This window comes from Pyrus communis, chromosome 5, assembly GCF_963583255.1.
Source record: "Pyrus communis chromosome 5, drPyrComm1.1, whole genome shotgun sequence".
Lineage (NCBI taxonomy): Eukaryota > Viridiplantae > Streptophyta > Magnoliopsida > Rosales > Rosaceae > Pyrus > Pyrus communis.
Genome location: NC_084807.1, coordinates 28,398,434 through 28,412,766, shown reverse-complemented (window position 1 = coordinate 28,412,766; position 14,333 = coordinate 28,398,434). Strand labels below are relative to the sequence as shown.

General features: G+C 39.8%; 3 protein-coding genes across 3 annotated transcripts; 1 reads left to right on the top strand and 2 right to left on the bottom strand.

Moving 5' to 3' along the window:
* The first annotated feature begins 2,655 nt into the window (after positions 1-2,655).
* On the top strand, positions 2,656-4,693 carry LOC137734902 (pentatricopeptide repeat-containing protein At3g49240, mitochondrial-like). Its single transcript, XM_068474219.1, has one exon. The coding sequence runs from the start codon at positions 2,694-2,696 to the stop codon at positions 4,623-4,625; it is 1,932 nt and encodes a 643-aa protein (XP_068330320.1). The 5' UTR covers positions 2,656-2,693; the 3' UTR covers positions 4,626-4,693.
* A 172-nt stretch (positions 4,694-4,865) lies between these two features.
* LOC137734903 (E3 ubiquitin-protein ligase SINAT5-like) lies at positions 4,866-7,626 on the bottom strand. Its single transcript, XM_068474222.1, has 3 exons — positions 7,090-7,626; positions 5,777-6,163; positions 4,866-5,394 (listed from the first exon to the last, which is right to left on the bottom strand). Exons 1-3 carry the CDS (start codon positions 7,339-7,341, stop codon positions 5,032-5,034), a joined length of 1,002 nt encoding a protein of 333 aa, XP_068330323.1. The 5' UTR covers positions 7,342-7,626; the 3' UTR covers positions 4,866-5,031.
* Positions 7,627-8,417: 791 nt separating this feature from the next.
* On the bottom strand, positions 8,418-13,485 carry LOC137733365 (CLP protease regulatory subunit CLPX1, mitochondrial-like). The gene is made up of 15 exons (XM_068472516.1): positions 12,655-13,485; positions 12,402-12,463; positions 12,082-12,182; positions 11,678-11,757; positions 11,330-11,380; positions 10,843-10,917; positions 10,648-10,725; positions 10,388-10,444; positions 10,084-10,154; positions 9,893-9,992; positions 9,677-9,781; positions 9,255-9,317; positions 8,931-9,053; positions 8,686-8,841; positions 8,418-8,594 (listed from the first exon to the last, which is right to left on the bottom strand). The coding sequence occupies exons 1-15, from the start codon at positions 13,219-13,221 to the stop codon at positions 8,520-8,522; spliced, it is 1,764 nt and encodes a 587-aa protein (XP_068328617.1). The 5' UTR covers positions 13,222-13,485; the 3' UTR covers positions 8,418-8,519.
* Between the last annotated feature and the right edge of the window lie 848 nt (positions 13,486-14,333).

Below are 14,333 nucleotides of genomic sequence, written 5' to 3'. Positions count from 1 at the left end.
AAGTTCTACCAGCGTGCTAAGTATGTAAAATCATAAACAATGTTTTAGTTCAGAAGCAAAAAATAATCATGTATATACACGCTCGACTAATAGAAACATCAACATACAATGTTTTTTTGGCCCTTTTTGTTAATATCTCATGACGTTACTATTTTGTTCAAATTACAACATATATATTTAAAATCGACATACACAGTTATATTTATCATATCATCCAACATCTACTCATGTAATAACACGTAAAATTTTTATTATCAGATTCCCGTAACAATGTTTTCATTAGACAAAACTTTCTTGGCTAGGCAATGGCGTCAGTACACGTGAAGGAACAACATGCATATATATAATTGGCTTTCATGATCACAGTGTGTCGACCAAAAGAAAAGGTCACAATTCGATTGGAAATAGAAAAGCTTGTCGCACAATTATTATTTTTTGACAATCTTTCAAAAGAAAAGAAATTTAAATATATTTATTTGACAACTGAATTATTAGAAATCTTTTTAAGAGTACAAAATGAAATTTTAAAGTGTAAATAATTTTTTTATTTTTTGAGACATCCTTATCAATTAATTATTTAAAAAAAATGAAGAAGAGAGTAAGGTGTTAATGGTATTAAAAAATTTAATCGAAGTTGATGGGTGTAATATTAAAAATGCAACATGCATGATATTGAGATTATTTGATATCAAACTTTAGTCAATATATTAACGTTACATTATCATATTTGTACTGCCTATCAACCAATGGCAGATTTAGGATTCGAATCTTAGGTGAGTCCAATGTTAAAGGTTCAAGTTTTTTAGATAAAACAGAGCACGAAGCGCGTAAAATAAATTCTGTTTATTCACTGAGACATTTCATCGAACACTTCTCATCCAATTTTGTGCCTTTAGTGGGCTTAGTTTTTCGGTGGCAATTGTAATGGCTTCTTGATGAAGTTGTTATTGTCAACCGAACCAAGTTGCGTACATGTCATTGTCAATAAATATTGATATATATGACGACACAATATGATGAGTGATATTGATAGAATTTTAAGAATGTTATCGACGTAACGTGCGAAAGGGATTTCCTGAAATGCTTGGTGGACACAAAAAGGACGGCGTGGCATGTGATGCAATGGTGCAGACAGGGCATTCGGGCAGCTCGTGGACGCTGGTGGTGGGAGCGATGGAGGTGGGGCCGGCAATGGTAGCGTTGGTAGTGACATTGCTTCTGGGCTTGGAAAATTCATGGTGGTGCTGAAGAGGGTGAGAATGCGGGTGCAGAGTGTTATGCTGGGGATGGATCTCGTCCTCATCAAGTCCATCTGAGGACGACACACACTCGATGAATCCCTCTCCTGAAGTATGTGTTTTAACATGCGGCTCTTGAAGTGTGTGTTAAATACGAGGTTAGGCACCAATCAGTCGATGAGCTAGAGTCTAACGTCTTGGTGGTTGAAAGGGGTTTAAGCGGATTAGATAGATTTAAGTAAATTTATTATATATTTGTATAAATAAGTATATGTTTATATTTAAAAAAAATACATAATTTCCTATGGATACATAAACTACAAAATATAATAACATATAGATTATAAAATATTAGAATATAATGAAAACATGAGGAACAAGTACATAATGTGTGTTCATCTAAGTATTCAACAAGTCTCTTGCAATTTATTAAAAAAATAAAATGCAAAATGAAAGTTATATATTTTTTGTCTAAGTGAGAATTGTGACCTAGACCAATGCCTAGATGAGACCGAGTGTGTGGGTGCCAAAGCAGGTCTAGGCATCTTTTTAAAATTTTCAAACGCCTAGAGATTGATCAAGATAGTGGTCAATTGCCTAACGTCTAGACGGTGATTTTGAGAACAATAGTTAAACCTTTGTGTCTATATTAGGAATATCGTATTCCCATTTGATGAAAACAAAGTGTCCTTTAGTTATCTAGGTCGTCTACAACGATTTAGATGAGTTTGATAGATAGAGATATAGCAATCAGACATTTTGAGTTTGATTTCTGTAACACTTTGCTACACTAGTGTGGTTTCAATATATTGGTACTAATCCATGAGTTTGATATATGAACTCATGAGTCTAACATGAGTCCAGTATAATAAAGACACTTATTTTAGTATCAAACTTAAATTTTTCGGTCCACCATAGAAGTGTGATTCCTATATAAGTTTAATATATTGGTATCATACTCATTTTATCTAGCTTACTGTGGAAGACCTTACTAGCGACAATTGTCTTAAGTTACTGGTGATGTGTGTTGGACACACAAAAGTAACGTACTTGTTGATACACATTTACCTCCCACACAGCTCATGAATTTTCATCTTTTAATCTTCTTCAACTGCGAAGGGTGCACACCCATTTTACCTCCCAAAACCGTTTTCAGTCAATTTAAAAGAAAATTCAAGCGAGCCACACTGACTACCACTTGAGTGATATTAATGCTTTATTAATGCCATGTTAACTGATTAGCGCTTGAGTGCTTTTACACAAAAGACAGGGAAATGTTAATTAATGGGCCTAATGATAAAAGTGGGCATAGGAAAGAATGGGCCTATTCTAAAATCTTAGTTGAAGGCCCACTTTGCACAAATCCCATGTTGATCAAAATCCCTTCTTCCATTTCAGAATATCTAAACCCTGAACCCCATCATCCCAAAACCTCTGAAACTCTGAACCAAATCAATGGCTCTCTCCAAACCCACCTTCCTTGCCCACCTCAAAACCCTAGCAAAACCCCCAATCCGCCGCCGTTTAACGCCACCCTCCGTCATCTCCCTCCGCTTCCTCTCCTTCGCCACCCCCGAAGAAGCCGCCGCCGAACGACGCCAGCGGAAGCGCCGCCTCCGGCTCGAACCCCCTCTCTCCTCTCTCCACCGCAACCAGCAACAACAACAGCAACAGTCCCCAAAACCCCAAATAAACCCTAACGCCCCGAAGCTCCCCGAACCCGTTTCGGCCCTCTCCGGCAACCGCCTCAACCTCCACAACCGCATTCTCACCCTCATCCGCCAGAATGATCTCGAGGAGGCAGCTCTCTACACTCGCCACTCCATCTACTCCAACTGCCGACCCACCATTTTCACCGTCAATGCCGTGCTCACCGCTCAGCTCCGCCAGTCCAAGTACTCCGACCTCCTCAACCTCCACCGCTTCATCACTCAGGCCGGGGTTGCCCCCAATATCATCACTCACAATCTCATCTTCCAGACTTATCTGGATTGCCGAAAGCCCGATACCGCCATGGAACACTACAAGCAGCTGATCAATGACGCCCCTTTCAACCCTTCCCCAACTACTTATCGGATTTTGATCAAAGGGTTAGTGGATAACAACAAATTGGACAGGGCTATGGAGCTCAAGGAGGAAATTGATGTCAAGGGTTTCGCCCCGGACCCAGTTGTTTACCATTATTTGATGCAGGGTTGTGTAAAGAATTCGGATTCGGATGGGGTTTTCAAGCTTTTCGAGGAGTTGAAGGAGAAGTTGGGAGGGGTTGTGGAAGATGGGGTTGTGTATGGGAACTTGATGAAGGGGTATTTCATGAGGGAGATGGAGAAGGAGGCCATGGAGTGTTATGATGAGGCTGTGGGGGAGAGTTCCAAGGTGAAGATGAGCGCGGTGGCTTATAATTCGGTTTTGGATGCATTGAGCAAGAATGGCAAGTTTGATGAGGCCTTGAGGTTGTTTGATAGGATGATCCAGGAGCATAACCCACCGAGGCGCTTGGCTGTGAATTTGGGAAGCTTTAATGTGATGGTGGGCGGGTATTGCGCGCAAGGGAGGTTTAAGGATGCCATTGAGGTTTTCAGGAAGATGGGAGACTATAGGTGTAGTCCGGATACATTGTCTTTCAATAATTTGATTGATCAGTTGTGTAAGAATGGGATGCTGAGTGAAGCTGAGGAGCTTTATGGAGAAATGCCCGAGAAGGGAGTGAATCCAGATGAGTTTACATATGTCCTGTTGATGGATACTTGTTTCGAGGAGAATAGGCCAGATGATGCAGCCGAGTACTTCAGAAAAATGGTTGATGCCAAGCTGAGGCCGAACTTGGCGGTTTATAATAAGTTGGCTGACGGATTGGTTAAGGTAGGGAAAATTGATGAGGCAAAATTGTTTTTCGATTTGATGGTGAAGAAGCTCAAGATGGACATTCCGAGCTATCAGTTTATAATGAAGACGTTGAGTGATGCTGGGAAACTCGATGAGGTGCTTAATGTGGTTGATACAATGCTGGATGACGATGGGGTTGAATTCGATGAGGAGGTGCATGAGTTTGTTAAAGGGTTGTTGAGAAAGGAAGGGAGAGAGGACGAAGTTGGGAAGCTTATGGAGGAGAAAGAAAGGCAGAAGGCTGAAGCTAAGGCTAAGGAGCTGGAGGCAGCAGAAGCAGCAAAGAGAAGTGCAAGAGCTGCTGTCGCCTCCTTACTTCCATCCAAGTTGTTCGGGAATAAAGAACCCGAGACAGGGTCTGCAGAGGCCACAGAAAATGCAAGTGAGGCTGCCTCGAGTGAAGCTGCACAGACTGGTCAGGAGGAACATAGTGGAGAAGGCGAAAATTCAGTCGAGACAGAATCCAAAAGTGACAGCGCAACCGAGCAGGTATCCGCTTGAATGTAGATAACTGGTGAAAATTTGTGATAAATCATTTTTCTCGGTTTGAATCAGTGAGTTTTGTTATTAAGGCTTGTTGAAATCAGTTCAACTCCCACCGTAGAAGCAAGTATTTGAGTTGTACGAACAAATTGCTCGCAGAAATCTAATCGGTTCCTCGTTTCATATAACTTAAAAATTAGAGATATTGCAATTGTTTCTTGATTCAAATGCATGCTAATAGTAATGTTACAAAGCAAATTGAAAAGGAAGAAAACGCCTCTGCTTGTTATACAATTTTATCAAAGCTGAAAACTTCCCAAACTCAAGAAACCGGTTTGTTACAACGTACCAGGAACAAGCTGTTACAGGTACAACACACGACAGTCTCAAGCAACAAACATTACAACTTTCCAAATCATTTGTCTTAGCTACACAGGTTTGCTATGCACGCCCCAGAATCTTGATTTTGCTGTTCCTTCCATATCCTCCCGGTAACTCTCAGCTTCAGCTCCTTCCTGTCGCCTCCGGAGAAGAATAGAGCCATGTTTCGTTGGATAATGAGACCATCGTGGCTATCCCTGACCTTTCGGTGGCTATCACGGACACTTCGTGGTGTCCCCTCCCATATGAGTTTCCTGCCATTCGCTCCAACCTCTAGGCTGTAGCTGTAGTTCCGGGCCTCATTCTCATCACCCATAAAACGTAGAAATGCCATATAAACAGGAGCCATGCCGAGCTGGAAGGCTTCAAAATGAAGGCAGAAGTATTGACCAAAACAATGGAAAACCTGATTGGAAAAGGGTTTCGGGTATTAGTATGTTGAGAAGGCAAAACATGACCGTAACACGCAGGCGGTCCTGGATAAAAAGTATTCAATTCTACAGCAGAGATAGTTTGAATGAAGGGATGGCGGACTACTGCTCATTTAACCCCATCCGCCAACACGTTACTTACCGAAACAGATTAGGTGATCAACTGCGTGCAGCCCTCCCAATGAGATCAAAAGAATAGGTTTTTCACCATTTTAAATAGAACAGAAAACATCGACAAAGGCAGTAGGGGGATAAACAATAAATGAACCACAGAAACTTGCAAATCTTAATTTCAACATCAAGGAACAACGGATAATATTGCAATTCACTTCAACCTAAAAGAAATACGACACTTACTGTTAGCATCCAAGTGGCATTCTCTACTTCCCGAGGATTTGACTTCACATAGCGATGGTTGAATGTGCATCCTGTGTGCATGTCCACCTTGTGATCATCCCTTAGATGGGTAACCAGGAAAGGGATATCTCCAACAACAGAGCACTCCGATCCAGCATAAGGGCAATTATACGGTCTGAAGTTGCACACTGATTCATGCTTTAGTTTGCTGTAATACGGGAATATCTCTGGGCATCCCAAGGAGTAATACTTGCAGGGTAACTCAAGTGACTCAGCCACCTTCTCCAGAGCTAAACACCTAATATCTCCAAGCTCCTGTCTACAAGTTGGGCAACGGTTGTGCACCCTCGACTTACAAGTGGAACACAGTGTGTGGCCATTGTGGCACTGCAGATAAGAAAATTTTGAATTTATGTAAAACGGCTCAGTTCAAAACAAATACAATAACACCTCTCATGATATTAGCAAAGGCAATACAATATCCAATATCCACCTTTCAATAAAAACTTTTGCCAATGCAAGGAAAACTATGGTTCAGACCAAAGGAAATAAGCACGTCCAATTATGTACGTGCCACGGAGGTCTTGGAAATAAAAGTTTCAGCTACTTCCAATGTACACGGTATATCGTTAGTAAGGAAACCGTGTTCATTGGATTGCAACACAATCCTTGTACTAAAGTTTTAACAAAAGCAGAGTGATCGATAATCTCAATGGTGCTCACTAGTTAGAAGTAGAACCATGACATTCTTCAATAGTCACATGATCTTCCGTATGTGAAAGATCAGGACTTCGGCATCCATTGAGCCCAGAACCGCCTAAACGTAACTTGGTGCCATTTTAGTAGACCAGGATCTTCAACAGATATAAGCTCGGAAACACACCCTCCCTGCACAGTCATGGGCTTGCATTTGACAAATTTGATCAATTTTTCACATTCTCTAGTTAGCACATTCCATGACTTCAACTACTAGATCAGCATAGCTCGGTGCTCGGATCATCTATCTGAAAGATTCGTCCCGAAAGATCCTCGACCTAGTTAACAATGCTCATTCATACATACAAAACCCAATCACCATATATCATCTATCCAAAATCCTAAAAACAACGCTGTAATCAAAGACTAGTTCCACAAATCCGATCAAACAACCGATTATCCATAGAACGAAAACGCAAACACATCAAATTAATCAATTTACTCAAAAAATAAAGTTTCCATTTCCACTTAATAAACAGAAATGCAAGCAACAAAATTAGCAATACCCAAAAAAATAAAATAAAACCAAATGCAGGAAAAATAGAGAGAAAAATTACCTGATGGATTGGCGGGTACATGGAATTGGTGCAGACAGGGCATTCGAGCAGCTCGTGGACGCTGGTGGCGGGAGCGATGGAGGTGGGGCCGGCAATGGTAGCGTTGGTAGTTACATTGTTTCTGGGCTTGGAAAATTCATGGTGGTGCTGATGAGGGTGAGAATGCGGGTGCAGAGTGTTATGGTGGGGATGGATCTCGTCCTCATCAAGTCCATCTGAGGACGACACACACTCGATGCTTTCCAAGTCCATCGCTCTTCCCCTCGAACACCCCCAAAAGATCGAATTTTTCACCAAACCCAATTGAAAAAAATGGAAAATTATCCAAAACCCACTTAATCAAAATCCCGAAACGAACCCATAAATCGAAGAACCGATTGCTGGGTTTCTCTCAGACCTTCCTTTTTCCCTATTATTTTCCGGGCAAATTTCGGGAGGTGGAAAAAAAGGGAGGGAGGGAGGGGGAAGATGATTGATGGGATTCCAACCCCCTCTCTCCGAAGAAAAAAGGTTTCTTTTCTTCTCCGCTCCCTCTCTCTCTCTCTTCTCTCCTCTCTCCTCTCTCTCTGTCTGTGTGTGAGGAGAGAGAAAAAGAGACAGATGATGGTGTCCGTTGATTCTGAAAATTAATTAAGTGGGATTGAAATCGGACGGCTATTATGGACTGTGTTAATTGTCTAATCCGGTTAATTGTCCTAACCAAAAAGTTTCGGGACAATTCGTTTATGATTTGATTAGAAAAATATCGTAATGACGCATATACGGTTTGGTTCTACGCTTTGTGCCACACACATGACACGTGGCCAATTTGCACTCTTGATTCCTTCTTACCTTCTAATCTAGTACATCATCTTTTAAAATCAATTATTCAAGCAATCAACAAATCAAATATCGTTTAATCGTTCGATTTACATTAAGTAGTGCTACACGCATCCCTTCACACTTCTCCGCTCTTGCTAATACTTGTCTGTTTATCTTCTTCAATTCATTTGATCTGAACGGTAAAAAATTATGAAAAATGTGCAAGAGATAAATAACATGATCTATCTATATATTAGTGTTTAAGTAAATAACTTGGTCTATAAATAACATGGTCTATCTATATCCGGACCATCATGCAACGTGCAGGATAAGAAAGAGAGCCGAAGGAAAATATATAAAATGAGAAGATTTCTAGCATTCTTCTAATTTGTGAGCGAAAATAGGTATAATTTCCGATTTATTGTCTGTTTTGCATCCTCAAGCTCCATTTCTGATTACAAGTTAATGACAAGTTTTGTTGTGAAGAGTGTGTGGAAAGTAAAAGCGGTGTATGGATAACGCCACCCTTAAAAAATCATACATAATGCTTATCTGATTATTAATCTAATGTTTATTATGTACAAGATTGTGAGTTGGGGACACAAAATAAGGTCCAACAAAAAATATGTTTACATGCTAGCAACAACGGAAGAAAGCTCTGTTTCCGCCTCCGGCTCTCCATCGGAACCCTCCTTGGCTGCAATCTGCTAGACGAGAACAAGGCGTTAGCGTATAAAAACACGTGGGTTGTAAACTGAAAGCAGGATTTTATTGACGAATACGAGAAATACGCACCTCTACATCCTTCGGCTTATTCTGCGAAAGATAGTGATCCAATGCACCCTTGCCATAAAGGATTTTAGCTCCACATCCCTTGCCGTCCAAGCCAACGGCTTCTTCATCGATTACAACTGCGTCTATTATGTCATCGCCTGTTCTAACATCGGGAATCTGAAAAAGATACAACGAGAATTCAAGCATCTATGACATACCAAAAGACTCACAAAGATGCAAAAGATTCAAGGAGAAGGTTAGAGTACCTCATACATGGCGTCCATCAATATATTTTCTAAAATAGCCCGTAAGCCACGAGCCCCGGTGTTTTTTGATATTGCCTTTCTAGCAATTAATCTCAAGGCACTTACTGTGAAATGCAGTTTGACCTGAGAGAAGTAAAGCACAAGCAATTTAGCTAAGAACCAATTGATTGCGAATCATGGAAGTGAGAAAATTGCATGGGACAACCAACTTTGTAAATCGGACATAAACAAGCAAAGATATCATTAGAAGTAAACAAAACCAGCATGTTGAACAAATGACCTTGAAGTGTGAATGCCTCTATAATGTAGAGAAGAATTACTTACCCCATTCATTCGGAACATCTTTTTGTATTGTTTCCCTAGGGCATTTTTTGGCTCTGTCAGGACCTACAAAACATATTTGCCGCTAAGAAACACATGGGACAGTAGATATAACAAATAACATTAAACAAAAAAATAATAATAATAAAGGGTACTTGTAAAAGCTCTAAGCACGACTAGAATAATACACCGTCATTTCGACTAAAATTAGTCATACCATACATGTTTCCTCTCAAAGGGGAAAAATATTCAAATTACAGGACGGATAAGTAAGGACTTATTCAAAGCTCATCGGCAATGTATAATATGAATCATTAGCCATCAATCCATACACTCGCTTTCTGAGATTAAAAATGGTTGTGCAAATGACATAGATGGCGGAGCTGTTTCTACGAAAATAAAAAGAATGCAATGCAAAGTATTACCTCAACCAATTGATTTTCTGTTAGTGCAGACAAACTGACAAGGATGGGAAACCGGCCAACAAATTCAGGTATCAAACCATATCGAATAAGATCACTACTTTCAACCTGTCAAAGAAACCAGTTTTCATATATTTATAGATTTCTAACGAAGACATGAAAATAGAAGGAAGCCTATATAAACTGTTACTTGTTAATTCAAAACTGATGGGAACTTACAATCTCCAATAAGGATGATGTAACAGCAGCATCTGTAACACCACCAGTCCTCATATTTGCCCTAACGGGAGCACCAAACCCAATAGAGGAATCTTGGCGTCTGTAGGACAAGCAAAAGGCATAAAACATTTTAGAGAGAGAGAAAGAAAACCAGAAGATAGCATAATTTCAGTGTTGGGGTATAGAATTACCTTTCTGAGATTGTTTTCTCTAAGTCAATAAAGGCACCGCCACATATGAAGAGAATATCCTTTGTGTCAATCTGTGAAGAAAGAGAATAGAATTACGAACCAATTTTCACTGATCTACCCAACTGAAAATCAGTCAAACATAATATACAAAGATATTTGCTGGACTAAGCACTAGTTAAGTCTTAAAGAATAGCAGAATAGGCTTATTTATGATTATTATCAATATGTAATTGTATTTATGAGCCAGTGCAGTTTACAATAATATGTAGGTAACTGAGACATATATCTTCAGCCACTGAAATACCTGAATGTTTTCACCTCTAGGGTGCTTTCGAGCTCCCTTCTCAGGAACATTGACAACCTAGATCATAAGAACTCCTCAGATCAGAATACAAAGAATTAAACGCGCATAGATTATAGTTGTTTAAATGAATCCAAATCATAAAGGAGACATCTATGACTGCGTACAGAATATCCCCAGATGGGTCCTGACTTAGCCAAGATGCCATCTCCATGATGCCTGCTAGCATCAGTACTACCGAATTATGTAAAACGTTCACTTACGGTCCCTTCCAGCATCTTAAGTAATGCCTGTTGAACACCCTCCCCAGATACATCCCTACTAATATTTAGGCTCTCAGCCTGCAAAATAAGAGCAGATGTCAGTACATATATAAGAGTAGAAAACTTCTTCCACAAAGACAGAGAGAGAGAGAGAGAGAGAGAGAGAGAGAGAGAGAGATGAACGTAAAAACACACCTTTTTAGTAATCTTGTCAACTTCATCAATATAAACAATTCCCTGCTGTGCAGCTGTTACATTATAATCGGCAACCTGGCATTGAATACAGAAGAACATAGATGAACTTGGGATTACCAAGCAATATAAGCATATAAGTGCAAGTTCCAAGAAAAAATTCATGATAAGTGGGAACTCGGTAAGTCATACCTAAGGTTATGGCCAAAAAACAACTTTCAAATTTCCCCGCAGAATTATGGCATAAAACAATTAAAACATGTTTACGTTTCTCACAGACTTTTAAATATATGTATGAAACCATAAGCATGAAACATGGTTTCAACACTAGGTAATGCTTGTTGCAATTCCAATATTAATCGCAATAAGCAGAAAGCAATTAACAATGAAATGCACATGTGACGCCAAAGAGAGCCCTTGATACGGAGCATAGGCTATCAAATCACAAAATTCAGACGGACACAAATGGAATATGCTCAAGAAAATTTACCGTAAGGAGTTTGTATAAAATTGATTCCACATCTTCCCCTACATATCCTGCCTGCAAGTAACAACGTTGTGTCATGGCCACCGTAATGACAGGAACAATGCCATTGAATCCATATTAAACTCTTACAGTTCTCAGAACATGCAACAGAAATTGGACAAGAACCTAAATAAAAAACCATGCATGTACGATGAATATTCTAGGGACCATGAAGGCAGTGTTTACAAAAAACATCCAAGGCTGATCATTGCATAGAGCATAGTGACTTCAAATTTAATGCTAAAGGAAAAACAACTAACAATTACAAATGAACTCAAATTACAAACAACAACAAAGAGTAACAAAACTTACCTGAGTTAATGTTGTTGCATCTGCAATAACAAATGGAACATTCACAAACCGTGCCAAGGTTTTGGCAAGTAGTGTCTTCCCTGTCCTTGAAAGAGCATCAAAGAGAACAAGTGAGACCAGTAACCAAATCAACAGACTAATGAACACTTCAAAAGCAGACAATTAAAAGACATCCAAACAAGAAAGCACTAAAGACACAAAACTCCAGCTATAACGCAAATACATGCAACATCCATGGATAAGATACAGACAAATGCAACTTGGACATAGGGGTCTCCAGGCCTTTTGGCATCTCATCTAACCGCAATTTTAAATTTTGACACACAGAAAATCTTAGCAGTCATTCAACATTCTACCTCGTAGTGAAAATGTACATAGCAGTTTCAAGAATCATTCTAAATTACCTGAGCCTGTTGGCCCCATTAAAAGAATGTTACTTTTTTCAAGCTCCACTCTATCATCATCCATTGCATCTACTTTGCCGTTACTTGAATCTCCTGCAGACCTAATTTCCCAATAAGAAGCATGTTAAAAGCAGGAGCTAGCATCAGTCGGTAGGTCGGGTTATAAGTAGAAACCAAAACTAAACTGACTATAACTTTTCATGACTTCTAGTTAAAGCCAATGATATATGTTTAGTACAAATACCCTCAAGCTACGAAATGATTCTTCTTCATATAAAACATAGACTCAAACAAGATACGTATATGGATATGGAGCTGACCATTTCTGCAGGGACTCATGATATATCCTCTTATAGTGATTGTAAACAGCAACAGATAGTACCTGCACACAGAAAAGGCACAAAATTTACAAGAATTGCAGAACCAAAGTTTTTGAGTCTTAAAGAAAATTGTTTTCAAGAAATGTTCTTAAGAAATGTTTTGAGAAATAATAAAAAATTTCGAATAGGACCCTAAACTTTTCAGATATCTCAACACCATAAAACAAACAAAAAAGGCAACGTAAAAACTCACCTTCTTGGCCTTCTCTTGCCCAATTACAAACTTGTCGAGCCCTTGACAAATTTCCTTCGGTGTAGGAAAATTTTTCCCCAACTTGGAACCACCCCAATTCTCATCCTTCGAATTCGAATCGAACCCACCTCCCGAACCAGGGCTCGGACCGCTTCCACCGCCTCCCCCACGAACCAAATTCGAGCCGGGAGCGGCCCGAACCACAATTCCATCACCGGACCACACCTCCGGCGGGTCCCCCTGAGACGACATAACACCGTTACACCTGCTGCTGCTCAACTTTCGTCCCCAATTCTTATCACTATTCTTGCTGGCTCTCTGGGAAGCTCTAGGGTGATCGAAAATCTGCGAACCCTTTTCGACAAAGTTGCCGCCGAGCAACACCGGCTTGAAGGAAGTGAAGTGGTAGGGCGTGTTCATGAACAAGTCGTCGTTCTTGGTGCGGTGGGCATAGTGAGAGCTTGCCACCCGGCCGGCGTGCATGTAATTAAAGACGAAGTACCTGAATTGGGAGACGGCGGACGACGCCGTGTCTCTGGAGGGCTTGGATCTGAGCGCCGCGGCCATTGCGGGCGAGAGGACTTTTCCGGGAAAACGACGGGAAATGAAAGAAAACGAGGGAAAATTAGGATCGACACATGGATTTTTTGGGTGAAAAATGAAAGCTTGAAGAGTGGCTTGGGAAATTTGGGGGTGAATTCAAATATGTTTATCTGAGATTTTGGGAAGAGTGTATGGTGAGGGAATTTTGATGGTGGAATTGGAAATTGAAACTTGGAAGAAGAGAACAAAGGAAAGTAGAGAGATTTGATATTCCACCTCGACTGTTCTTTTAACTTGCAAGAAAGACAATGAAAATATCTGAATTTACAGAACAGGGCTTTGAGGTTTGATCGATTTTCTATTTCATCACGTCTTGTTTAAAATTTTGACCCCCTTGAAAGTATTTTCAAAATAATCAAAAACGCTTTCAGTAGAGACAATGTTTCTTATCGAAAGCATTTCAAGTATTTTTTTTTTAATTTACTTGCATTTTTACTAAAGATTGATTTTCAAAATATTTTGACAAAAAAGGTTTTCAGTTATTTTAAAAGTAATTTCAAACGAATCTTTAAACTAGATTGTTTCGTGTTATAAATTTAAATCTATAAGCATAAAAATGTTAGTTAACTTGGTCAAAATTGTACCGTAATATAACCGAGAAAGTTTTGAGGGGCTTATTTACAAAAAAAAAAAAAAAAAAAAAAAAAAAAATCTCAAAACGTTATCATTTAAAACTTTACATGAAATAGTTGTCTCTACAACGCAACATCTAAGAAGGCAAAGATTACACGAAAAAGAATGAAGATTATGACCTAAAGAAACCAATGACCACTTCTCTAAAAGCCCTTGCGTTGAGCTTCATAATCCTAAAACTCTACAAGCACTCGAGCCTTCATCTCCGACTGGCACTTCCAATTGGAACGGCCGCTCCTCCTAAGCTCCCACGCCCCGTTTAATGAACAGCAGGGTCGCCGGAAACAATCAGACTCCGTGAACAGAAAACAATCAGACTACTATTTTTCGGCGTTAGATAATGAAGTCCTCCGGAGAAAGATCACTCACTCATTTGTCGACGTTAGATTTTCGGCTTCAGTTATAGCATCACTCGCGGCGTAGAGCGCCATCTTCTTCTCCTG